Consider the following 22097-nt stretch of genomic DNA (forward strand, 5'->3'; position numbering starts at 1 on the left):
TCAGCACTTCAAGAACAGCAGGGCTATGGCCAGGTCATTGGGACTTTCCATAACCCCTTGCCAACCCAAGCCTGCTTTTTGCTTCTTTCGTGGCGACAAAAGAGACTTTCAGTCTCGTCTCCACCTAGCCAGCCATGTCAAGTAGCGAGAGGTCAGCCGAGTCCACCCCCAACTGCTGTAGCCTCCAAACCTCTTTAGTTTGCCTTCAGAGCATCATGGGCATCCAGCCGGGAGCAGGATACGCTACCACCAGCACCCCTGGAGGTGAATAACATCTGACCACTGAGTTCTCCAAATTGTCCAAAGGGGCTATTTCTTCCCCCTTGTGACTACTTTAAATCCAAATGCTGCTGGTGGTCCTGCAGCACCGGTTGTGCCACCCACAGAAGCAGCCTTGTAAAATGTGTCTAAGGTCTGCCATTGCAGAGCCTGCATGCAGTCTGGTACTGTCATGCTGACTGGGCAAGTGCACCCACTTCCCAGTCCCTAAACCTTCCCTTTTCTTCATATCAGTCACCCCTATGGTAGGCCCAAGGGCAGGGTGCATTGTAAGTATAAGGTAGGACATGTCCTGGTGTGTGTGGCATGCCCTAATAGTGAATTACAGCCATTTTTGTTTTTCACTATTGCAAGGCTACCTGTTCTCCAAAGGCCAGAATGGGCTGTTAGAGTTATTACATTTTATAATCCTAACTGTATCAGAGAACATTGTAGAAATTCAAGTTTAGTATGCCTGAACTCAGAATAATATAATACATCTTTTAGTAAAGTTTATTTTAATATTCTCTGTTTGCAAATATTACGTTTTAGAAAGTATGTATTTGCTTGTCTAACCATTCAAACCTCTCTCTGCTAGGTTGTGTATTCCTATGTCTGGTTTTGTGAGTGACAGGGCTGGGGAATTCCAGGAGACAGGCAGAGTCACCCAGTGGTGAATAGAGAGATCTGCATCTAGATGGGAGGGAGGAGTTGCACCTGAACCTTGAATAGGGCTGTGCCTGCCTTCCACGGTGCTGGCTCCACCCCCTGGGGAGCGGCTGATGTGCCTGCCCTGCACAGTGAAAGGAAAGGAGAAGTCTGGTAAACAGAGTGCTTCAGAACTGGTTTGGACTGGGCAAAGGCCCCTCTCCCCTCAGAGAACAAAGGATTTTCGGGTATAAATATTGGGACCCTGATCCCAAGAAATTAGATCACTTTGGACTACAAGAAGAAACTTTTACTGAGGAGACGAACCTGAAGAAACTGAGGAGAGACTATTCCCAAGCTGAAGTGCTGCTTGGGGGATTGGCCTGCAGTGGTTGCCTTACTGCCAAAGGAAGGAGAAAGGAACCTTTTTGTACTTTGCTTTCAACTTGTGAAGGATCTCCAAGGACTTGGAAAAGAGCTTGCCTCCTGCTGAAGTCTCAGGGACAACAGACTTCACCCCCCAGAGTTCTTTTGAAAGTGCCTGCTGCTGTTTTGGCCCTTCTGAGGAACTGTGTCTCGCAAGGAGCTGGAAGCGCGAGTCAACGAGAAGAAGCATGTCGCAGTCGCTATGCCTGCCGTCGCAACTCTGAAGGAGGGTGTCGCCGCTGGAACTGTCGCACTGCACTACATCAGAGAGAAGCGTGCCGCGAGGAAGCGTGTCGCTGCTGCCGTAGTAACTCCGAAGGACGGTGTTGCCGCTGTAGTTGTTACACTGCACCGTATCAGGAGAAGAATCTTGCAACGAGGTCGGATCGTGTCGCCGTCGCTGTGCCTGCCGTCGCAACTCCCAAGGATGGTGTTGCCACTGGAACTGTAGCATTGCACCGCATCGACCAAGAGCACCTCGTATCCCTGAAAAGCGCGCCGCCGTCGGAGCTGCTGCCGTTGCATCGTGGATGTCGCCGCTGTAGTTGTCGCATCGAGCGGAAGCTTCACGCATCGTGGAGAAGAGCGACGCCGCTGGAGCTGTTGCCATCGCATCTTAAGGGTGTCGCCGCTGCAGTCCACGCATCGAACCGAGGACTTCTCGCATCCCAGAGAAGCCTGCCACATCCGGAAGATCTTCAAGTCTTTATTTCTTTGTATCTGAACTTTGCCGCATTTCCCATCGCTGCAACATTGCTTGTCGTGGAAGCGCAATGCAACCTAAGGTACATTGACGCAGAGTGTCACATCTAAGGACTGAACTGAACTTAGCTTAAATCTACCATCTTAAAGTAATCATAGTGTGTATTTTTGTTGTTTATGGTCTTGTGGTAAATCTATATAAAGTCTACTTATTTTTTATATAAAACCTGTGTGGTGTCCATTTGTAGTGTTGTCACTGAGTTACTGTATGTGGTCACAACTGCTTAACTTACGTCTCTGAAATAAGCCTTAACTGCTCATGCCACGCTACCTAGAGGGTGAGCAGGGGTTATTTAAGGAGTGTAATCCCCTTATCCTGACTAGAGGAGAGGGTCCCTATTTGTCACAAGTACCTACCTGTGCCAACTAGAGACCCCCAAAACAAACACTTCTCAATTTTTCCTGAAAAAATAGAAATCCAAAATGCTCACACTCACTCAAGTCCTGTCTGCCCTGCTCCCGTGAGACTGGGGGATAAGGTTAGTCTTGCAAGATGCTCACTTCCATATTCCCGTCCTGCCCGCCCACAGGCATTACCTGTGGTTCACAGTGGGCGAAGAACACTTTCAGTTGGCCATGCTCCCCTTTGCCTTACCAGTGTCCCTTGGGTGTACACCAAGGTGATGTGGAGGTTACAGCTCATCTGCAGAGATCAAGGGTGTTAGTCTTCCCCAATCTCAATGTCTGACTTTTGAAGGTGAGCTCATCCCAGGCAGTCGTCTACCACCTTCAATTTATGACAGACCTCCTACACTCACTAGGGGTCACTATCAATGTGCCAAAGTCACACTTGACTCCTTCTCAGTTGCTTCCTTTCATGGAAGTTGTTCTGGACATGGTGCAGTTTCTGCCATATTCTCTTGAGCAGGGAGTCCATGATATTCAGGCTCTGATACCAATGTTTCAGCCTCTATCCTGGATTTTGGGGAGACTGACTCTAAAGCTGATAGGCCTCATGGCCTTCAGCATCTTGCTTGTGACACATAGCCATTGTCATTCAGGTTCTGCAGTGGGAACTTAAGTTCCAGTTGGCACAGCATCGGGAAATCTCTCTGACATGGTCCAAATCTCAAAAGGAACTGCAAAGGTTCTGCAGCGGTGGATGATGAACCACGATTTGGTCAGTGGCAGACCGCTCTCCCTTCCCCAACCAGATCTGACTGTAGTGACGGATGTGTCACTCCTGAGCTTGGAAAGGCCACCTAAGGGAAGTGGAGATCATAGGACTCTAGTCTCCAGCGGAATCCAAACTCCACTTGTTGGAGCTCCAGGCCTTCCGAATGGCATAGAAGGCCTTCTATCAAGGGAAAGTTTGTACAGGTGTTCATGGAAGACACCACTGCCATGTGGTACTGCAACAGACAAGGTAAGGTGGGGTTCTGAGCCTTTTTTTCAAGAGGCCCTCTTCCTTTTGGCATGACTGGAACATCTGGTGGTTCAACACCCTGCAGGATCTCTGAACATCAGGGCAGACAAACTCAGCCATTGATGTCTAGCGGATCACAAATGGCATCTCCATCTGGAAATGGTACAATGCCTTTTTCAAGAGTGAGGAGAGCCTTGCTTAGAATCCGTTTGCCACTGCTGAGAAATTGTAGTGTCAGCACTTTTGTATGATGGAGTTTCCAAGATAGCTCTCACTTGGAGATGCTTTTCATCTTGAGTCACGCTCTGGACTCCTGTACGCCTTTCTGCCAATACCACTCCTGCCCAGAGTTCTCAAAAACTTTAGTAAGGACCTGGCTCAATTTCTCCTGTGGTTCTAGATTGGGCATGGAGAGTCTGATCTCCCAAGCTGTTGAGCATGACTATAGGTCCTCTGATCAGGCTGCCCCCTCAGGAGAATCTTCTATCGCAGCAACAGGGCAGGGTTCTGCACCCAAACCTGTCTACGCTACGTCTTCCTGTGTGGAGATTGAGCAATGACAGTTGGAAGTTTTCAACTTTCAACCTGAAGTATTCAATGTCATTCTGGCATTTAGGCATCCCTCCACCAAGAAGCTATACACCTGCTGTTGGAGCAAGATTGTAGCATGGTGTGCAGACACCATGCTACAGGTGTCTCAGGTCCTTCAGTTTATTCTGTCCTAGGCCAAGGAGGGCTCTTCTCTGAGCACTCTGAAAGGGTATTTCTGTGCGATATCAGCTTTTCTGTATTAGCCAGACTGGCCATCCTTTTTCAGATCCCCTATTGTGAATAGGTTTCTAAAAGGTTTCCAACACATGTTCCTACTATCCCCATTTATTATGCCTCAGTGGGACTTTAATTTGATTCTTACATTCCTGATGTATATTCCTTCTGAGCAGCTTCATAACTGTCCGGCCAGACTTCATATCATCAAGAAGGCCTTTCTTGTGGCAAAAACATCTGCTGAGATGGTCAGCAAAATACAGGCACTGTCAACTCATATTTTGTATCTGACTTTCTATCAGGACAAGCCGGTCCTTCGGGCTCAAGCTTCCTTCTTATAAAAGGTGATAACCTTAATACACGTAGGCCAGTCCACCACTTTGCGTACCTTTAACATTTTGCCTCATCCCTCCTCAAGAAGAGAGACTGTACTGTCTGGACCCGAAAAGATCATTGTCGTTCTACCTTGACCATACGAAAGAGTTCCAGGTGGATGATAAACTCCTCATAGGATGTGTCGGAGCGATAAATGAGAAGGAGTGGCCGAAATGAACCATCTGCCAATGTATTGTGCTGTGCATTAAGATCTGCTATGCATTAGCCAAGAATCAACCCACTGAGGGCTTGCATGCTCCTCCCACCAGAGCCAAAGCTGGGACCTCTTCATAGCAGGTGGAGGAGTCCCAGCCCTGGACGTCGCCCAAGCTGCAACATGGACTTAATTGCACATGTTTACCGAGCACTCCTGCCTGGACCGTCAGGTTGTCTAGATAGGCATTTTGCCTGTTTATTCCTGCTGGACTTTCTGGCTGAATATATTTTGCAGAGCCACCCCGAGGAGATATTGCCTGGTTATTTGTTTCTAAAGTAAGGAATCTGCGGCTAGAAGTCTCTATCAGATGATCAAGTAACTTACTTTTGGTAGTACCATATCTGGCAGAGACTCTATCTAGCTGCAGATTTCTTAGTGATCCTCCCAGCTCTGTGAATGGATTATAGTGCAATGCATTTTTCCCTTTTCAAGGCACCAGCTTACTCACCAGTGGTCAGTGTTCTTCGTTGCTTCGCTCTTCTGGCGTGAAAAGTCGTGAAAAGAAACTGACATCAGAGCTTGGGTAGCACCTATATAGGCATGTGCCCGTCATTTCCAGCGAGCACAATGCCATGTGGAGCCAAACAATGTCACTTACCAGGGTGCAGAAGTACTGGTTGTCAAAAGATTCTAGATCCAGTCTGACACCTATGGATTATTCTAAGGCAAGGAATCTGCAGCTAGATAGTCTCTAACAGAAAAGTCATTACTATAGGGAATCTATAACATAATATCGACAGACAGAATATCTCCATACAAAAATATCGACACAAAAATATCGAAATCAAAAATATCGAAGTTATATCTACATAATGATAAGTACAAAAATATCGAAAAAATAATATCGTAGTACAAAAATATCGAAATTAAAAATATCGTTTTTTTAAATGTATTAATAATAATTTAAAATTAATTTAAAAATACATATACGTGTACAAATATTAAATTAAAACATTAAAACATTAAAAAAATTATAACTAATACATATACATTTATAATACATTTAAAATTCTACATATACATTTATAAATATACTTACTCCACATATTACAACAGTAGAAAAAGCGTTGGATAGCGTAGGGGTTTAAATTACTATTCCCACCCCAGAGAGTGCAACAGTAGGGAAAGCGTTGGATAGCGTAGGGCTTTAAATTACTATTCCCACTTCCCACTCCAGACAGTGCAACAGTAGGGAAAGCGTTGGATAGCGTAGGGGTAAAAATTACTATTCCCACTCCAGAGAGTGCAACAGTAGGGAAAGCGTTGGATAGCGTAGGGGTTTAAATTACTATTCCCACTCCAGAGAGTGCAACAGTAGGGAAAGCGTTGGATAGCGTAGGGGTTTAAATTACTATTCCCACTCCAGAGAGTGCAACAGTAGGGAAAGCGTTGGATAGCGTAGGGCTTTAAATTACTATTCCCACTGCAGACAGTGCAACAGTAGGGAAAGCGTTGGATAGCGTAGGGGTAAAAATGACTATTCCCACTCCAGAGGGTGCAACAGTAGGGAAAGCGTTGGATAGCGTAGGGGTAAAAATTACTATTCCCACTCCAGAGGGTGCAACAGTAGGGAAAGCGTTGGATAGCGTAGGGGTAAAATTTATTATTCCCACTCCAGAGGGCGCAACAGTAGGGAAAGCGTTGGATAGCGTAGGGGTAAAAATTACTATTCCCACTCCAGAGGGTGCAACAGTAGGGAAAGCGTTGGATTGCGTAGGGTTTCAATTACTTCCCACACTACTTAACAATAACACTAAATTAAATATATTAGCACAATAAATCTAATTAATTTAATTAACTAATTAATATTAAATAATTAACAATTAATTATTAATTAACAATAACAATAAATCAAATATCGTAGCACATTAAATCTAATTAATTTAATTAACTAATTAATATTAATTAATTACCCATTAATTATTAATTAACAATAACACTAAATTAAATATATTAGCACAATAAATCTAATTAATGTAATTAACTAATTAGTCTTAATTGATTACCAATTAATTATTAATTAAATATATTTACAAATATATATTAAATAAATAATTATTATTAAATTACTTCCCACCCTATTCCCCTATAAACCCACAACCCGCTCTAATACTAAAACGCAAAATGTAAACAAAATTACTAATTTTCAAACATACATTTCTAAACATATTTAGCAAACATATAAACAACATAATAAAATACATAACACTAAACAACAAAATTTCGATATTACTAACAAACATACCTTAATATCGATATTCTGTCTATCGATATTATGTCACATCGATATACTATACCATCGATATTAAAACATTGATATTATTGTATATCGATATTTTAATTTCGATATTTTGTCTGATTACCACTATAGGTAAGTAAATTGTATCTTATTCCACAAACACTCTTAATGCACCCAGGTAGTTTAGCTGGCACCTGCCACCCACTTTTTATACAATAGATATGGTGTCCAACTAATATAGTGCCGCCCGGTAATAGATGCTACTGGGGAATCAGATCAACATGGGTTTCCAAATATAGAGGTGCATCCAAAGTATATCAGTCCAAAGAGAATAATTCTAAAGTTTTCTTTTATCTTCTTTATTTTTCTTCAAAAAGTTCTTGATTCCACACAAATTAGTACAATCACAGTCTGTAATATGATACATAGAACAAATGTATGAAACATTTTAACAACTACCACCCTAAATAAAAACAGTTTAAAAATAGCACTGTGCCTACAGGCTATGTCCCAACACCACAAACCCAACAACTGTGTGTTTTTTTAAAAAAAAAAGACAGTGTTAAAAACATTTTTACACAACCATAGAGTCTTGCAAAGAAGACCCAAGAGAAAAGCCCACAACATGTGACGTACTGCGTATATATTTCAATTTACTAAGATTACATCTGAACAAAAAAAAAAAGAGAGGAGCACCCTTGTATCCCTTCATCATTCACCCACTTCTGGTGTGTAGAGTACCATCTTCATAATCACCATTACATACCATAACATACTGTTTTATGTTCAAGCAATCTAATCTTGTCCACCAGTCAATACAACAGATGGTATAAAGATTCCATTATGCACAAAATTCATAATTATGTTATATCTCTCATGTTCCAGCTCCATATTTCACACTTTATTATCCATAGTCCTTAGATTTGGTAAGCTTCATAAGGTAGCACCTAATAAATGTGATATAATTCAATGCATATGCATATTTGTCTTTGTATCTATTGGCCATATATCTTGAGAAAATATAACTGGACAAAATGACATTATGAATTTTTACCATATTGGAATCGTTATACCATCTGTTATATTGAATGGTGGACAAGAATAGATTGCTTGAACGTAATGGGGTATGCAATGATGATTGTGTTGATGGCACTCTACACACCTGAAGTGGATGCATGGTGTAGGGATATAAGGAAGCTCCTCTTTTCTGTCTTTTGTTTGAAATGTAACATTGGAGGCTGAAAACCACAAGTCCCAGGGGGCGTGCTGTCAAGCCCACACCTGAGCCTGCTTCACTGCTGACCGGCGCCTACATAGAGCCTCGCCGCTCCCGCTGGCGCGGAATCCGCTCAGCCACTTTGCAGAACGTTGGAGGCTGTAAACCACAAGTCCCAGGGGGCGTGCTGTCAAGCCCACACCTGAGCCTGCTTCACTGCTGATCGGCGCCTACATAGCGCCTTGCCGCTACCCCTGGTGCGGGAGCCGCTTCGCCACTTTGCAGAACGTTGGAGGCTGAAAACCACAAGTCCCAGGGGGCGTGCTGTCAAGCCCACACCTGAGCCTTCTTCACTGCTGACCGGGGCCTACATAGCGCCTCGCCGCTCCCGCTTTACATACATTGACAAAATGTCTCTAAAGGCGGTGAAGGGAGGGAAAACGACAACTACTGGCACAATTATGGGAACGCTGGATCAATTCATTGTACGGGGTTCGTCAATCCTAGCTTATGAAATAGACAGCACAGAAAAAAGACTGTCACTGGACCCTGCTTTTAATAAAATGTCTTCAATAGGAAGGCTGGCTCGGGTGGTGTCCCCTACCACCACTCCAGGCCCTGATGCTCCCTTGAGTGAAGGTGCTGGGGTGGATCATGGGGTTCATTCTGTTCAAGTTCATTCTGCCCAGGGTGATCCCGATTGTCCAAGCTCAACTCAAGGTAATACGTTTGATGTGCGGATTGGCTCTCCTGAATACAGCCTTTTATCCCACCGCCCGGAGAGTACTGAAAGGGCTCGACCCACTCGTGGTGCAAAATCTGGGCAACCATTATCGGTCACCAAAAGAAAACGTGGGGGTGCAGCTCATAAGAGCAGAACAGCAAAAGTCAAGAAGCCAAATGCTTTTGTAGAAACTCCTGGGGTAACATTGACATCTTTAAATAACAGTGCAGAGGATATGACTCCGACGATTGTTGTGGTAGATCCAGTGATGCCACCTAGGATGGAGTCTCCATTGGAATGGAGCCAGAACATATGGGATAAACTTGAACAGCTTTTTTATAGGTCCTGTGCCCCCATCTATAATAGACTGGACTCCATTGAAAAGAGACTCACAACTCTAGAATCTGCAAGGGCCAAGGTCAAAGATAATAGCAGGCCTGGGTTTGCGGACGGCACCACGAGTGGGGATGGTGTTGTGGGTTATCTTGAGGATAGACCAAGTCCTAACCCTCCTATCCAGATATTGAAGGCAGCGGCACCCAAACGCAATCCCACCTCGATTGCTAGTGACTCTATTCCTCAGACTAGCATGTGTGGTGCTAATGGAGTGCGGCCACCGTGTGTTGAGGGAGACGGGGTGGGAGGTCTGAGTTTAGGGACCCAATACCTAGGCTGCAGCAAAAGGGTGTCTAATGACTTACCTCTAGATTGTTTACCATGCATAGATCTCCCCCCGGCTTCCGCACCATATGTGTCTATTCTAACGGGGGTTCCTCCATTGAGGCCAGGTCAACGAGAGAACTATGCAGAACTGAAGAACAAGTGCATCCACTGGCTCAATGTGAATCAGTCTTTACCCACTAGGGTGTCGGCAGAAATTTTATTTGCAAGAAGGGTGGACTGGGTTGGGCCAAGACCTAAAACTACCAAGGCTGATAATGTTATCATCAATTTCAGGGATATTAGAGCTGTAGAGCACATATGTGGCTGGGAACATCAAGGTACGGATTCCCTAATTAAATCACTGCCTTTGACATACTTTTATCCAGCTAATTACCTAGGTTCTTCGAATGCCCAGGTAGGAAGGAGTGGGTCAGCCCAAGGGCCTTGGGGAGGTTCCGGTGTTTGTTCGGGGAATAGGTACGATGTACTATCGGGTTTAGAAGAGTGCGATTGACATCAAATCACTCCTAATCATAGTGTTCCCATATGTGCCCCGCAAGCTTATATCCCCTATGGCCGTAGAATGGATGATCTAGCACACAGGGAACCTAGTTCAACTAATTCCCCGCCCGGCAGAGTTACATCCTGTATAGAGAATGAGGGATGTAAAGTCCCTGTAGATCGTAATCTAATACCTACTAGTGGAAATGGTGTCAAAGATTTGTTAACAAGCATGGGGTTGAATAGGAGTTTTGGACCGTCCTCTACTCAGGATGGCTGTCCTTCAAGATTGGATCTCTGTACCCAAAGGTCCAATACTGTGTCCCTTTTATCCTGGAGCATTGCAGGGCTGGGTTCTAAACTAGAACTCCCTGACTGGTCAGATTTCATAGAAACTCACGATATATGTCTCTTTCAAGAGACATGGGTGGTGGAGCCCGTATATTGTCCGGGGTATCTTACCTTCCAGGTTCCAGTAATAAAACAAGTGAAAGGCCGTCCAGCGGGGAGGCTGGTGATTTGGGTTCGGCAGGCTCTGTCGTGTAAAGTATCCCAAATATCCACAAATAATATTGACATTCTTGCAATAAGAATTACTTCAGAGCAGGGTCCTAGTTTGAATATCTATAACGTCTACGCAAGAGGCCTCATTGGTGGGCGAAGTTCGGAAGCTGTAGCAGCTGTGGAGAGGTTGTTGGATGGTACGCCGAGTAACACCAGTCCGATAGTCGTGGGGTATTTTAACACCACGTTTGAACCACTAGGGCTTGAGGACCAGTGTCTCATGATAGAAAAAGATGCAAAGTGGGGTATACCTATCCTTGAGATTGAGCCAATCAGAAAATGGTCAGAGGCGGCCATTAGAATGAAGGGGATGGGTATAGGTTACCAGTTGAGGGTGGCAAATGGGCGTACACTGTCCAACAGGATGGGGGTTGATACTTTTAACAACAGCCACAGGTCTAGCCGTATTGATTATGTGCTAGTGAGCCTATGCCTCTGGCAGTTCCTTAAAGATATGGTTGTTACTACTCGAGTTGAAAGTGATCATAACCCCCTCAACGTCACAATGGTTGGGTTGTTAGGTGAAGCTTCATCCAGCAGGGAAGAGGCAGTGGCCTGTGACCTGGTACTGACTAACGATACCCGCCATTTGAAATGGAGTAACATTATAGAAGACCCGGAAACATTGTTAGCCATGAATAATGAGGTAGATATGGTATTGGAAGTTTGGGGAACTAGTGAGGGAAGCCAGACCCTGATGCCCCACATAAACGAGATGCACACAACGCTCTTTGACCATTTAAAGGTATTCCTCTGTAAACCTGGTAATACTAAGAAAGGCATGAACAAGAAACCGGAAGGGTGGTTTAACGAGAAATGTCGGCACTCACGGAGGGCTCTGGGGGTAGCCTTAGGTTCTGGGGACTCAGCTAGAGTAAGACTGGCGCGGGACCGATACAGAAAAGTGGACAAGGAAGTTAAAAAGCTCTGGGACCAGGCAAGATGGCAGGAGCTCAAGGAAGCATGTGAGTCTTGAAATCCTAAACTATTCTGGAGTAGGTACAAATGGGACGGGGGGTGCTCAGAACCCCCGCAGAATAATGTTGCCCACCACCTTTGGGTTGAACACTTCAAACCTCAGTATGCTTCCCCTGATGACGAGCGGAATAATGACCCGCTTGACCACACTTTTTTTACTAGTGGGACATTTACATTAGAGGAGGTGGATAAGGCGTTAGATTCTATCACACCAGGACGTGCCCCTGGAATTGATAGCATCCCCGCGGATGTTTTCTTAAATTATAAGCCATCTTTGCGTCTGTATATTAGACATGAGCAAATGCAATTGCTTGTGGCGCTCCAAGCCCGCCTTCCTGGAAAGGGGCGGAGAATATTCCAGTATTTAAGAAGGGTGACAAATCATTGGCAGCTAACTATAGGCCAATTAGCCTTATAGACTCTATCCAAAAGATTATGGGTAGGCTGATTTTACAAAAGCTCCAGTCATGGATAGAAGATGAGCAAATCCTAACCCCCCTCCAGGCCGGTTTTCGACCCCTCACAAGCACCATAGACCAGGTCTTCCGTTTTATTACTATCTATTGGAAAACAGTTGTTCTGGGGAAAGGGCCTTTGTTAGCGGTATTCGTGGATTTGAAGGCAGCCTTTGACCTAGTACCGCGTTGCAGGCTGTAGAGTGTTTTGAGTGAGATGGGGATGGCTCCCGAACTGCTATCCCTGATCGTCCGCTTACATGAGGACAACCATGCACAGGTTCGGTGGGGGGGCGAGGGGTGAGGTTACTGAGTCATTTGCCGTGAACAGGGGAGTACACCAGGGATGGGTGCTAGCACCTACCCTGTTCTCACTCTATATAAACGGGGTGGCCGATTTCCTCTTGGTGGTCCCCCCCGATGCCCCCATGCTGGCAGATGAACACACACCCATTCTCATGTTCGCGGGCAACACCCTGATTATCTCCAAGACACCTAGTGGCCTGCAAAAAGCCATACGTAGATTTGAGGACTTCTGTTCTATCCGGGGCCTAGTAATCAATAAGGCTGCGACAATGTTCATGTCTTTCAACAAACATAGATCATTTCAGGGAAAGGTATACATAAACAATGCACCCCTTGAAAAAGTCGATGCCTTTCCCTATCTGGGAGTCACGCTACAGGCAGATATGAGATGGTCAAACCAAATTGATGTGGCCACATTAAAGCATAAACAACAGTCAGGGATCCTTGCAGTCAAATTCAAATCTTCCCTCTCCAAATCGATCAGCCCACTACTGGAGATTTATGGCATGAAGGTCTTAAGTTCCGCTCTATATGGAGCCAAACTTAAAGCCTCTAACTGCAGCTGAAAATTCTTTTTTGCGAAAGGTCACCAGCGCTCCAAATAGTACACCTATGCGACCACTACTGCTAGATCTGGGCAGGAAAGCAGTAATGGATTTGGCGAAACTTCGTCCGCTTCTATACTGGCGAAGATTGTGGTGCACGGTTGAATTATCGCATTATGCCAAGGATCTCAAAGATGCAGATCGCTTTCACAAGGTTAATTGGTTGTAGGAGATTAGGGCGCTGTTGGTGAACCTGGGCCTGAGCGAATTGTGGGACGATCCCCTTAACACTGCTTTTCCTTCTAAGACGATCTTGAAGGAAATGTACTGGGAAATGATTATGATTACAGCATGCTCTGGTGGATCAGCAAAGCATTTAACAGAATTCAAGTCAAGGTCCGTTTTTGAACAATATTGGGATGCCATCGAAAAACCCTTTGATAGGAAATTGTATTTCGAGCTGAGGGTCGGTACCCTACCTGTCAGGTCATTCACTACTAAATGGGCAGGGGTTGCATGCCAAAAGTGTTCAGATAGACAGGAAACGATCAGTCATCTGTTGTTTTTTTGCCCATTATATAATAAACCCCGCTCTACGTAGGTTATAACAATCTGCAAGCTATTAGGCTTTAGAAGGCATGAAGAGGCGTTGAGAGTCCTTACTACGGATCTAACCCTATCAATAGCAATCGCAATGGCTGCGTTTTTGGGATGGGCCTGGTTTATTCGATCTAGGGTGCTTCCCCAGGCTTACACCAAATGATAACCTTTAATGTTACCCTGTAATACAAGTAATGAACTGGAGTTATGAAATGCTGCTGGTGGCTTAATATTGATTTTTATGGAATTGAATATTTTAAATTTTTTAGACACATCTTATTTGTCAGTTACTAAATATTTAATAATTTCTTAAATATGTTTTTAGGTCTCAAATATTTATGTAACAATTTTTTAATGTGTATGTTGTAATGTCTATGTTGTGCTTTTATGTGCTTTTATGACACATCTGTCGAATAAAGCTATTTTGAATATTGAATATATGTACATTATGTGATTATGAAAGGACATCATATGTTGTAGGCTTTTCTCAAGGGTCTTGTTTTTAAGACTCTCTGGTTGTATGAAAATGTTTTTAACCTCTTCATTAAAGAAAAAAAAACACACAGTTGTTGAGTTTGTTGTGTTGCGGCATGGACTGTATGCATAGTGCTATTCTGAAAGTGTTTGTATTTAGGTTGTCAGTGTAAATATATTTCATACATCTGTTGTATGTATTATATTACAGCCCAGATGAAGTTCAGTGTTTGAACGAAATGTATTGGCTGAGGCTTTGATTGTACTAATTTGTGTGAAATCGAGACCTTTTGGAAGACAAATTAAAAAGACACAAGAACATCTTTTGAACTACTCTCTTTAGGCTAATCTACTTTGGATGCACCTCTATGTTAGTTATTGCTTTTTAACAGCCTGCACTGTTTTTGCAACCATTATTTTGGCCCTGGGTCAGTATGACTTATGGGGCTGAGTTTATGCCACTCCTCTTCTGTATGGCATGGAGCACATTTGTAAAAGCCCACTGGCCTACCTCTGGGGGTAATTTCATTGTCCCGTAGAAATTCAGCTATCCTGAAACTGCCACATCTCATTCATAGTTTAAGTGGAGGAACAGCTGTTAACTGTGGGGCAAATGCCATCTCTTTCTTTTGCAGATCGCTCTTCCAGTCATTATCCGGTATACCAGAAGCAGCATTTGTTTAACAGCAACCCCCAATGGGACTTTGGTGCCTTCCGAAGATTGGATCACCTGATTCAAGAGACTCAACTAAACATAACATGGTAAAATTACTTTCATTAAAACAATGACTTATTCTAGAAACCTGGCAGTTTTTTGGTCATACAACTGGGACTTGTTGAAAAATCATTGTGTTAGCTGATAGGCAACTGAGTCATTTGGTCTTTTGCCGTGGGCTATGTGTGCAGGGCATGACATCTGACCATACCCTGTGCTCTGGCCTGGTCCCCAGAATGTGCTATGCAGGCAGGAAACTGTTTTCAAAATGCTAAATATTCTATTTACCGTTTCACAGGCGGTCTCGCTGATCAATGATTAGTATGTCTTGGTGGTACTTTGTGTGCAAGAGAAGCTTGGAAAAGATTGAGATCAGTGCCTTAGTCCACGCCAGACAAACAAGAAGGGTGCCCTTATTGGACTTGATTTGGGCTAAGTCTGTATGTACCAGGTGAACCTGTTCAGGGTTAAATCAAGATAGAGTCTCCACACACTTCTTCAGCTCTCAGGTGCACTGTCTTTCTTCTTCTTGGGTTGTTTGAACAATGTGGAAAGGTTGAAAACAGAACTAAAAAGAAGGTTTGAAAACACCTCTTTGCTTTGGCTTTTTATTTACTTCACTGTTTATGCGTTAACCAATTTTTCTTATGGATACATCTGCCTGTGGATTCCTCACCTTTTAAATTACCCCTGCACCAGCATTCCACTGAAACTTTTTCTTAGCTCTCCCACATCAACTAGGACGTCACAATGGCACACCTTTGCTCTTGACTCCGTATGACGTCACCGGAGCCATAAGAAGACCTCGTCGGCGTGCTGACGTCAGTTCCACTCATTTTTTCTGTGCCACCAGAAAAAGGGCTACCAAAGGTAAGTAACTTGTTCATATGATGCACATTTAGTCACAAGAACAGCAGTGCATGCTGCATAGAATCGACAATGTTCAGTAACAAAAGTTACTACATCGCAAGGGTGAGACCATACAAGCCTGTAACAGAGGTGATAGGAGAATTGACCCGAGAAAAGTTGCCGACTTTAAAAAAAAGGGAACAAACTGACATATTAAACAGAATTTATAGGAAGGATTCACCCACATTCTGGGGATGAAGATGTAGAAGCCTTGTTTTGTGGGTATGGATTTCTTGTAGAGGCAGACGACGAAGGTAATTTAGAAATGATTTTGGTGTTCGAGTGAGAAGTATGAGGAGAGGAGCATTTTGTGGAAGGCGAGTCATTGGTTGCATCTTTTAAGTTCTCTTGCAAAACACTGAAGGGGTTAGCGTCCTCTAGAGACAATGTAGAAGAATTGACTTGTTGTGAAGAATTGCGGTTATGGTGCGACATTGCCATTGGGAGAGCGAGAAGGAAAAACAAAATGCGACAAGTTCCAGAAGTTGAATGCTCTGACAGCTTGAATGGAGAATGCAGCAATAAAATGTTTATGAGTATTAAAAACTAATCCTCAAAAAAGAGAACCAACCATTTCATTATAGGAGAAAGGATGGTTCACAACTGCAATACTGGTATTAAAGAGTGGCAATGCACAGTCTGGTAAAAGAATGAATATGTAAAATATGCAGGTATAAGCTCCTGAAAAACAGACTTTATCCTTGAAATTGGTTATGAATAATCCCACATTATAAAAGCTCTTGTCAGAGAAAAAACGTTGGTTGCAGTGGAAACATATAGCGAGAAATCAGCTGCAAGCTTGTGAGGTAAAGCTCACATCAAAATGTCTGATAAAGCAGAACTTTGGGAAGAAAAAGTGAAGAAAAAACAGTCCATAACCAAAAATCCTTGGGGCCAAAACCTTATTGAAGGCAAACAATCCCAAAATAGAGGATATTTGGAGATTTGCACATCATTTTACCAGTTAGCATGTGAGGGGGATGTGCAGCGCATATCGGGATGGCAAATGCATCAAAATGGCGGACGCGGTCAAACGCGATCCGTCAATGCTGAGAAGCGCTGAAAATGCAGGATATCGCTCACCCCAAGCGGTGGAAAGAACAGCAATGAAGTCAGGAGGTATTCCACAAATGGATGCTGCAATTTAGCGGCCCTCGTAGACGTTGGTAGCACTAGGAGGAATCTCGTCCCGGCTACGTCGCTGCGGAGCTCCTCGGAGAGGCGGCCATTTTCATCGGCGCCGAAGCCACGCCCCGGGTATGGATTTCTTGATTCAAAGATATTTTGGAATCTTAAAGCATGTGGATCAGGAACAACCAGAAACTGTGAGCATGTTTTTCAAGTAGGGTATTGGACCTAAGTGACTAGCCTAGATGATTAGGCAGAAGACCTTGAACCTAATATGTGCTACAGGAGAAGCCAAAGGAGTTTGTAGGACTGGTGAGAAGTAATTGTTCATGTTACCAGGCATCTGCAAAGTGGAGAATCAGTTTAACTGGGCTCAAAAATAATTTCAGCAACCCTTCCTAAATGTTACCAAGTACATTAATATGTGACCGCCAAGGACTGCATTCAGGTGCAGATTTTTGTGTGGATTGATGTGCTTTACTTTCCTGAGTAAATTACGTTTAGAAATGGAAGTTTCTGGGATTAGTCAGTATGGTAGTTTATGGTTTATATATTTCTATTAGAATTTTCAGGGAAAAACAATGTAAAAATCAGTATAGAAAAACACATTTTTCTGCAAACAATTACTTAACACCATGTTAATCTCTCGCCCTCATAACCACCCTATAACTATCCCTACACTGGTCACAATTGGGGGTATGAAGTGAATTGAGATCAGAATATAGAAGCAATAGCAAAGAAACAATATTATTTACCATAAAGCACTGTAAAGTTCTGCTTCTGCTCCCACACCAATCTCTTCTTGGTTCAGCTGGAAATGTGTTCTTTCATGAATTTCTGCTAGATCTTTCTCCTCCATATGGTCCAAGTTCAAAGAAAACAAGATGCCTGCCATTTTAAAGCTACACTTCTTGAGGATGCTGCCTCTCCAGCAGATCACTCCTTCGTTACCTCTTTCAATATCTTCCATTGTTCTAAAAGGATCTTACAACCAGTATTCCGTATAGTGACATTCCAAAATCTCAGCTGTTAGGAGGAAATGTCCCAAGACAGCAGTGCGTCTAACAGATCTCTGGGAATTACTACCACCATACATGGCATCCCACATGGCCACCCCCTCAGTATGCAAGTTTCAACTAGTTCAATGCCAGCTTTGAAGTGTAGCAATAGATAGAGATTAATTACCAAGTGAATATTCAGGATGAAAAGTCAATGGTCATGAGGAGAAATATCTTAATTTTTCTTGGGTTCAGAACTGAGGAGAACAAGAACATCCTTTTCACCAACCTAAGCAGTCTTAGTAGTGAAATGCACCCAGATGACGTGCACTGCCAGTAAGCGTGAGTGCCATATGCAGATTGATGGACATAGATGTTGCTATAATATACAAGAGTCCACTGAAAGTGGTTGACAAAGTAGATCCCAAAAGTAATGGATTAAAACATTTAGGACAAAGGACAGATGTAGCCAAGGACACATTATCACAAACTGAGATAGTGCTCAAAATATTTAAGGACCAGCCTCCCTCTGGTCCTTATCTCTGTTCAAGTGGAGATAACAGAGAGTTGTACCTTATGGTGTATGTAGTGTTGTGTGACTATGTGCGCAGGGACCCTTATTTTTCTCAGCGGATTCAACAGAGGAATTACGTAACTTGCTGGGAGGTGTTAAGGTGTGGGTATTAATGGTTATGATGTAATGAGAGTGCAGTGTGTGATCATATGCTGAAGAATAAAGATGTCTGCTATAGAGCTCTGTGTGTGGTGTATTTATTCACATGCTCCCAGGCTTGGGAGGACACTACAATTGGTGATGAGTAGAGGATACATGCCCCAAAGAAACTACACCGCTCTCTTGGAGAGTTTGCAAAGATACAGCAAACTGCTCATGTGCACCAGGTGCACCTAAATCGATGAGGAGCAATTTGAAGTTTGTGTTCATGGTGTTAAAGCCCCACTCCAGCCAAGACATGGCCCTCGAAAAAGGTGAAGGCCTTGTGAAGGAGCACCATCGGAAAGCTCACCAGAACTCGCTGGTAAGGCTATAAGAATTGATACTGAGCTGCACCACATCACAGAGCCATCATCCATGCAAAGCAAATGCTAGAGGCAGCGATAATCAGGTATGAATACACAAACATACTCATTGGCAAGAACGAGGGTAGTGCCACAAGACCTCATAATTGGGTGAGATGACTCGACGGCAAGCACAGCGTTGTGCATACAGAAGTACCAGGCTTCTGTGGACGCAACAAAAGCTGGAACAGTGAAAATACTGAATCAGCATCAGTCATTAAAAGCAGGCACAAGTACAAGGTAGATGCACGCAAGTTGATATGTCCAAAGAAGAAAAAGTTGTGTTTACGATGTGGGTTTATGATTTTTTATCATGAAGCTAGATGTCCAGCCATAGGTTGCGGTACATAAAACCACTTCATAACAGTTTGCAAAGCAGAAGAGAAACCAACGACGTCACAGTGAGAAGAGAAAATGAACGCCAGAGGGTTCCAGAAGCATTCTTACCACACCCACAGGCCAAAAATCAACATCAGTTATGACAAATAGAAACCAGACAAAGTTGATCATCATCAAGTTCATCCTACAAAGGCTCGCCAACATCATTATCAAGCACCAGTGAAGAAGATAGATGTGCGATAATGGTATCAACAAAAGAATGACATGCACATGTAGGTTTGGCTGCTTGCAGAGATGAACAAAGGACAAAGACAAGCCAATAAAAGAATCAACAGAATTTATTTGGACACTACCCTAAGATTACAATTAAAGGTCAACAGTTGCCCCATAACCTTTATCATAGACAGTGGGGAGTCAATTAACATCATGCCTGTCGAAAAGTTTAAGAGCCTGTCTCCTATGCCAAGCTTCAACACATCAGATAAAAAGGTATACAAGTGGGCCTGGCACCAAACCATTCCAGAGTCAAGGGTCGTTCATAGCAACCATGTGACATAAGACATCGTCAGTGCAAGAGCCTATTCACATTCTTTGGGAACTTCATAAAGTGTATGTCTACACAGTTTTAGCACTCCTTTTCACTTTGGACTGATATCCCTTAACTATAACCTTCATACTCAATTTGAATTGTGAGTCTGTTCTTGTCGTTGTTTCGTGGCCTAGGAAGGCTTAAGAAAATGAAAGTGCAACTTCATAATAACATGGACATTCACCCTGTTGCCCAGTGTCACAGCAGAGTCACTTTTCACTTGCAAGAAGCCGTTGAGAAAGAATTGTAAACGCTATTGAAGCATGACATCATTGAGCACTCCACCGGTCCTATGCCCTGCATCTCGCTGATGTTGTGGTGCCAAAAAAGGACAATGGAGGTGCGATGCAGATCTTTGTTGATATGTGCCAGGCCAACAAAGCAATTGAGACAGAAAGACATCCTGGTCTACACATAGTAGACATGATTATGCAGCTGAACTGAGCCGGAGTCTTCCCCTGTCTTGACCTGAATAAAGGATACAATCAACTCGAGCTAGAAGAGACCTGTAGCGATAATTACTACTTTTTCGATTAATCTGGCATTGTAATCACCAAAAGAGCCCTAAAAGACCGAGTGTGGTTCCCGCGCCTTGATGAACGAGTTGAGAGGGAACTAAAAGAGTGCCATCTTAGCAACTGTCTTTCCCCTATATTGATGCAGCATCAATTGGCAATGTGTGGCCTTCCTGCACAAGCCTGGGAAAAGAGTTGCATTTAATTTCTTTGGGCCCTTAGGAAATGGACATCATCTCATGGTAGTCATTGATGAGAACTTATGCTTTCCTTTAGTAGAGGATTTATCATCACCAACCCATGACAAGGTCACTGAGCAGCTAGATGACATCTTTGTAGTGTGAGGTATCCCCGCCATTCACAAATCTGACAATCATCGGCCATTCAATAGCAAAGAATTCTAGGAGTTTTTAGTCAGACTCAAAGTCAAGCATCAAAGGAGTACACATCAGTGGCCCCAAGCCAATGGTGTTGTGGAACCATTCATGGGTACCCTCAAAAAGGTAGTTCAATGAGCATCAATGGAGGGAATCAAGTTAAATCAGGCCCTGTGTCAAGCCATCCGTGCTTATCATTCAATTTTTCACTCCACAACTGGTGAGAGTCTTGCCACCTTGCTATTTGGGAGAACTATTGGAGCCACACTGCCACAATGGACAGCTGACCGATCCGTGAATGCTGATAGACACTTCTCGAAAATGCAAGATGAAAAGATGTGATTATTGGCGTCAACAAGCTCAGGAAATAGTTTTTGATGAAGGTGACTTGGTCCTGGTTAAGCAAAAACGAAAGAGGGAAGCATATGTTCCACTTGCTGTTAATCCTCTAAGGTTTGTGACATGCAAAGGACACATGGTGATGGTGTATCGTCCTGGAAAGTCCATCACACGGGCCTTGTCATACTATAAGCACATTCCTCGACGTTTGTCAGCTCCTGCAATCATGAATGAAGCGACCCCACCTAATAGTCCAGATCAAGCATCAGAACACGTTCCATTGATACACAATCAGAGTGCATTCATCTACCTCATACCACTCGATATTTCAGACTTGTGCGAACACCTCAATGACTTATTGAAGAACTATGATGTGACTGTTGTTTATACTTTTTATTTAACAAAGGGGGAGATGTAGTGTTGTGAGACTGTGTGGTAGGATCCTTGAGGTTCTGGGAAGACTCAACAGAAGAAATATGTAGCTTGTTGGGAATTGTTAAGGTGTGGTCATTAATGGTTATGATGTAATGAGAGTACAGTGTGTGATCGTATACTGAAGAATAGAAATTTCTGTTATAAAGCTCTGTGTGTGGTCTATTTATTTGCATACTCCGGAGCCAGGGAGGACACTACAGTGTAACACACAGAACAGTTTTAACTTAATCAAAAGGCACGCATTCCCATTTCTCAAGGCTCACAGAGTATTTACGAGCTGCACTAAAATTGGAAAGAAAGACAATTTTTACATGGCCCCTCCAGGACAGAACGTTTTATGGAATATCTGAAATGAGAAAGATCTAGTGAGTCAAAGTGGACTTTCTTCAGAGTCAGGCTGATGCCATTCAAATTTGAACACTAGAGGGGAAATCCATAGATAAGAAAGGTGTTTATGATAATACAGACTAAAGGGGCAGATGTAGGTGATATTATTTTTTAACAGAGAGCCCGTGGTATCTTCCTGCATGAGTTAATTCATGCACTTAGCTCGAACCGAGGAAAATAAAGATCTGGATATAGTTTGTTAAATTA

At 43.3% G+C, this 22097-nt stretch overlaps 1 protein-coding gene across 1 annotated transcript in view; it reads left to right on the forward strand.

Moving 5' to 3' along the window:
* LOC147732424 (uncharacterized) overlaps nt 1-22097 on the forward strand; it is a 2559122-nt gene that overhangs the window by 2139706 nt on the left and 397319 nt on the right. Inside the window, exon 87 of the mRNA XM_086954262.1 lies at nt 14718-14844. Within this exon, the coding sequence (XP_086810388.1) occupies nt 14718-14844 (127 nt within the window). The remainder of the gene's footprint in view (nt 1-14717; nt 14845-22097) is intronic.

The sequence above is a fragment of the Lissotriton vulgaris genome, chromosome 2_1 (genome assembly GCF_964263255.1).
Source record: "Lissotriton vulgaris chromosome 2_1, aLisVul1.2, whole genome shotgun sequence".
NCBI lineage: Eukaryota > Metazoa > Chordata > Amphibia > Caudata > Salamandridae > Lissotriton > Lissotriton vulgaris.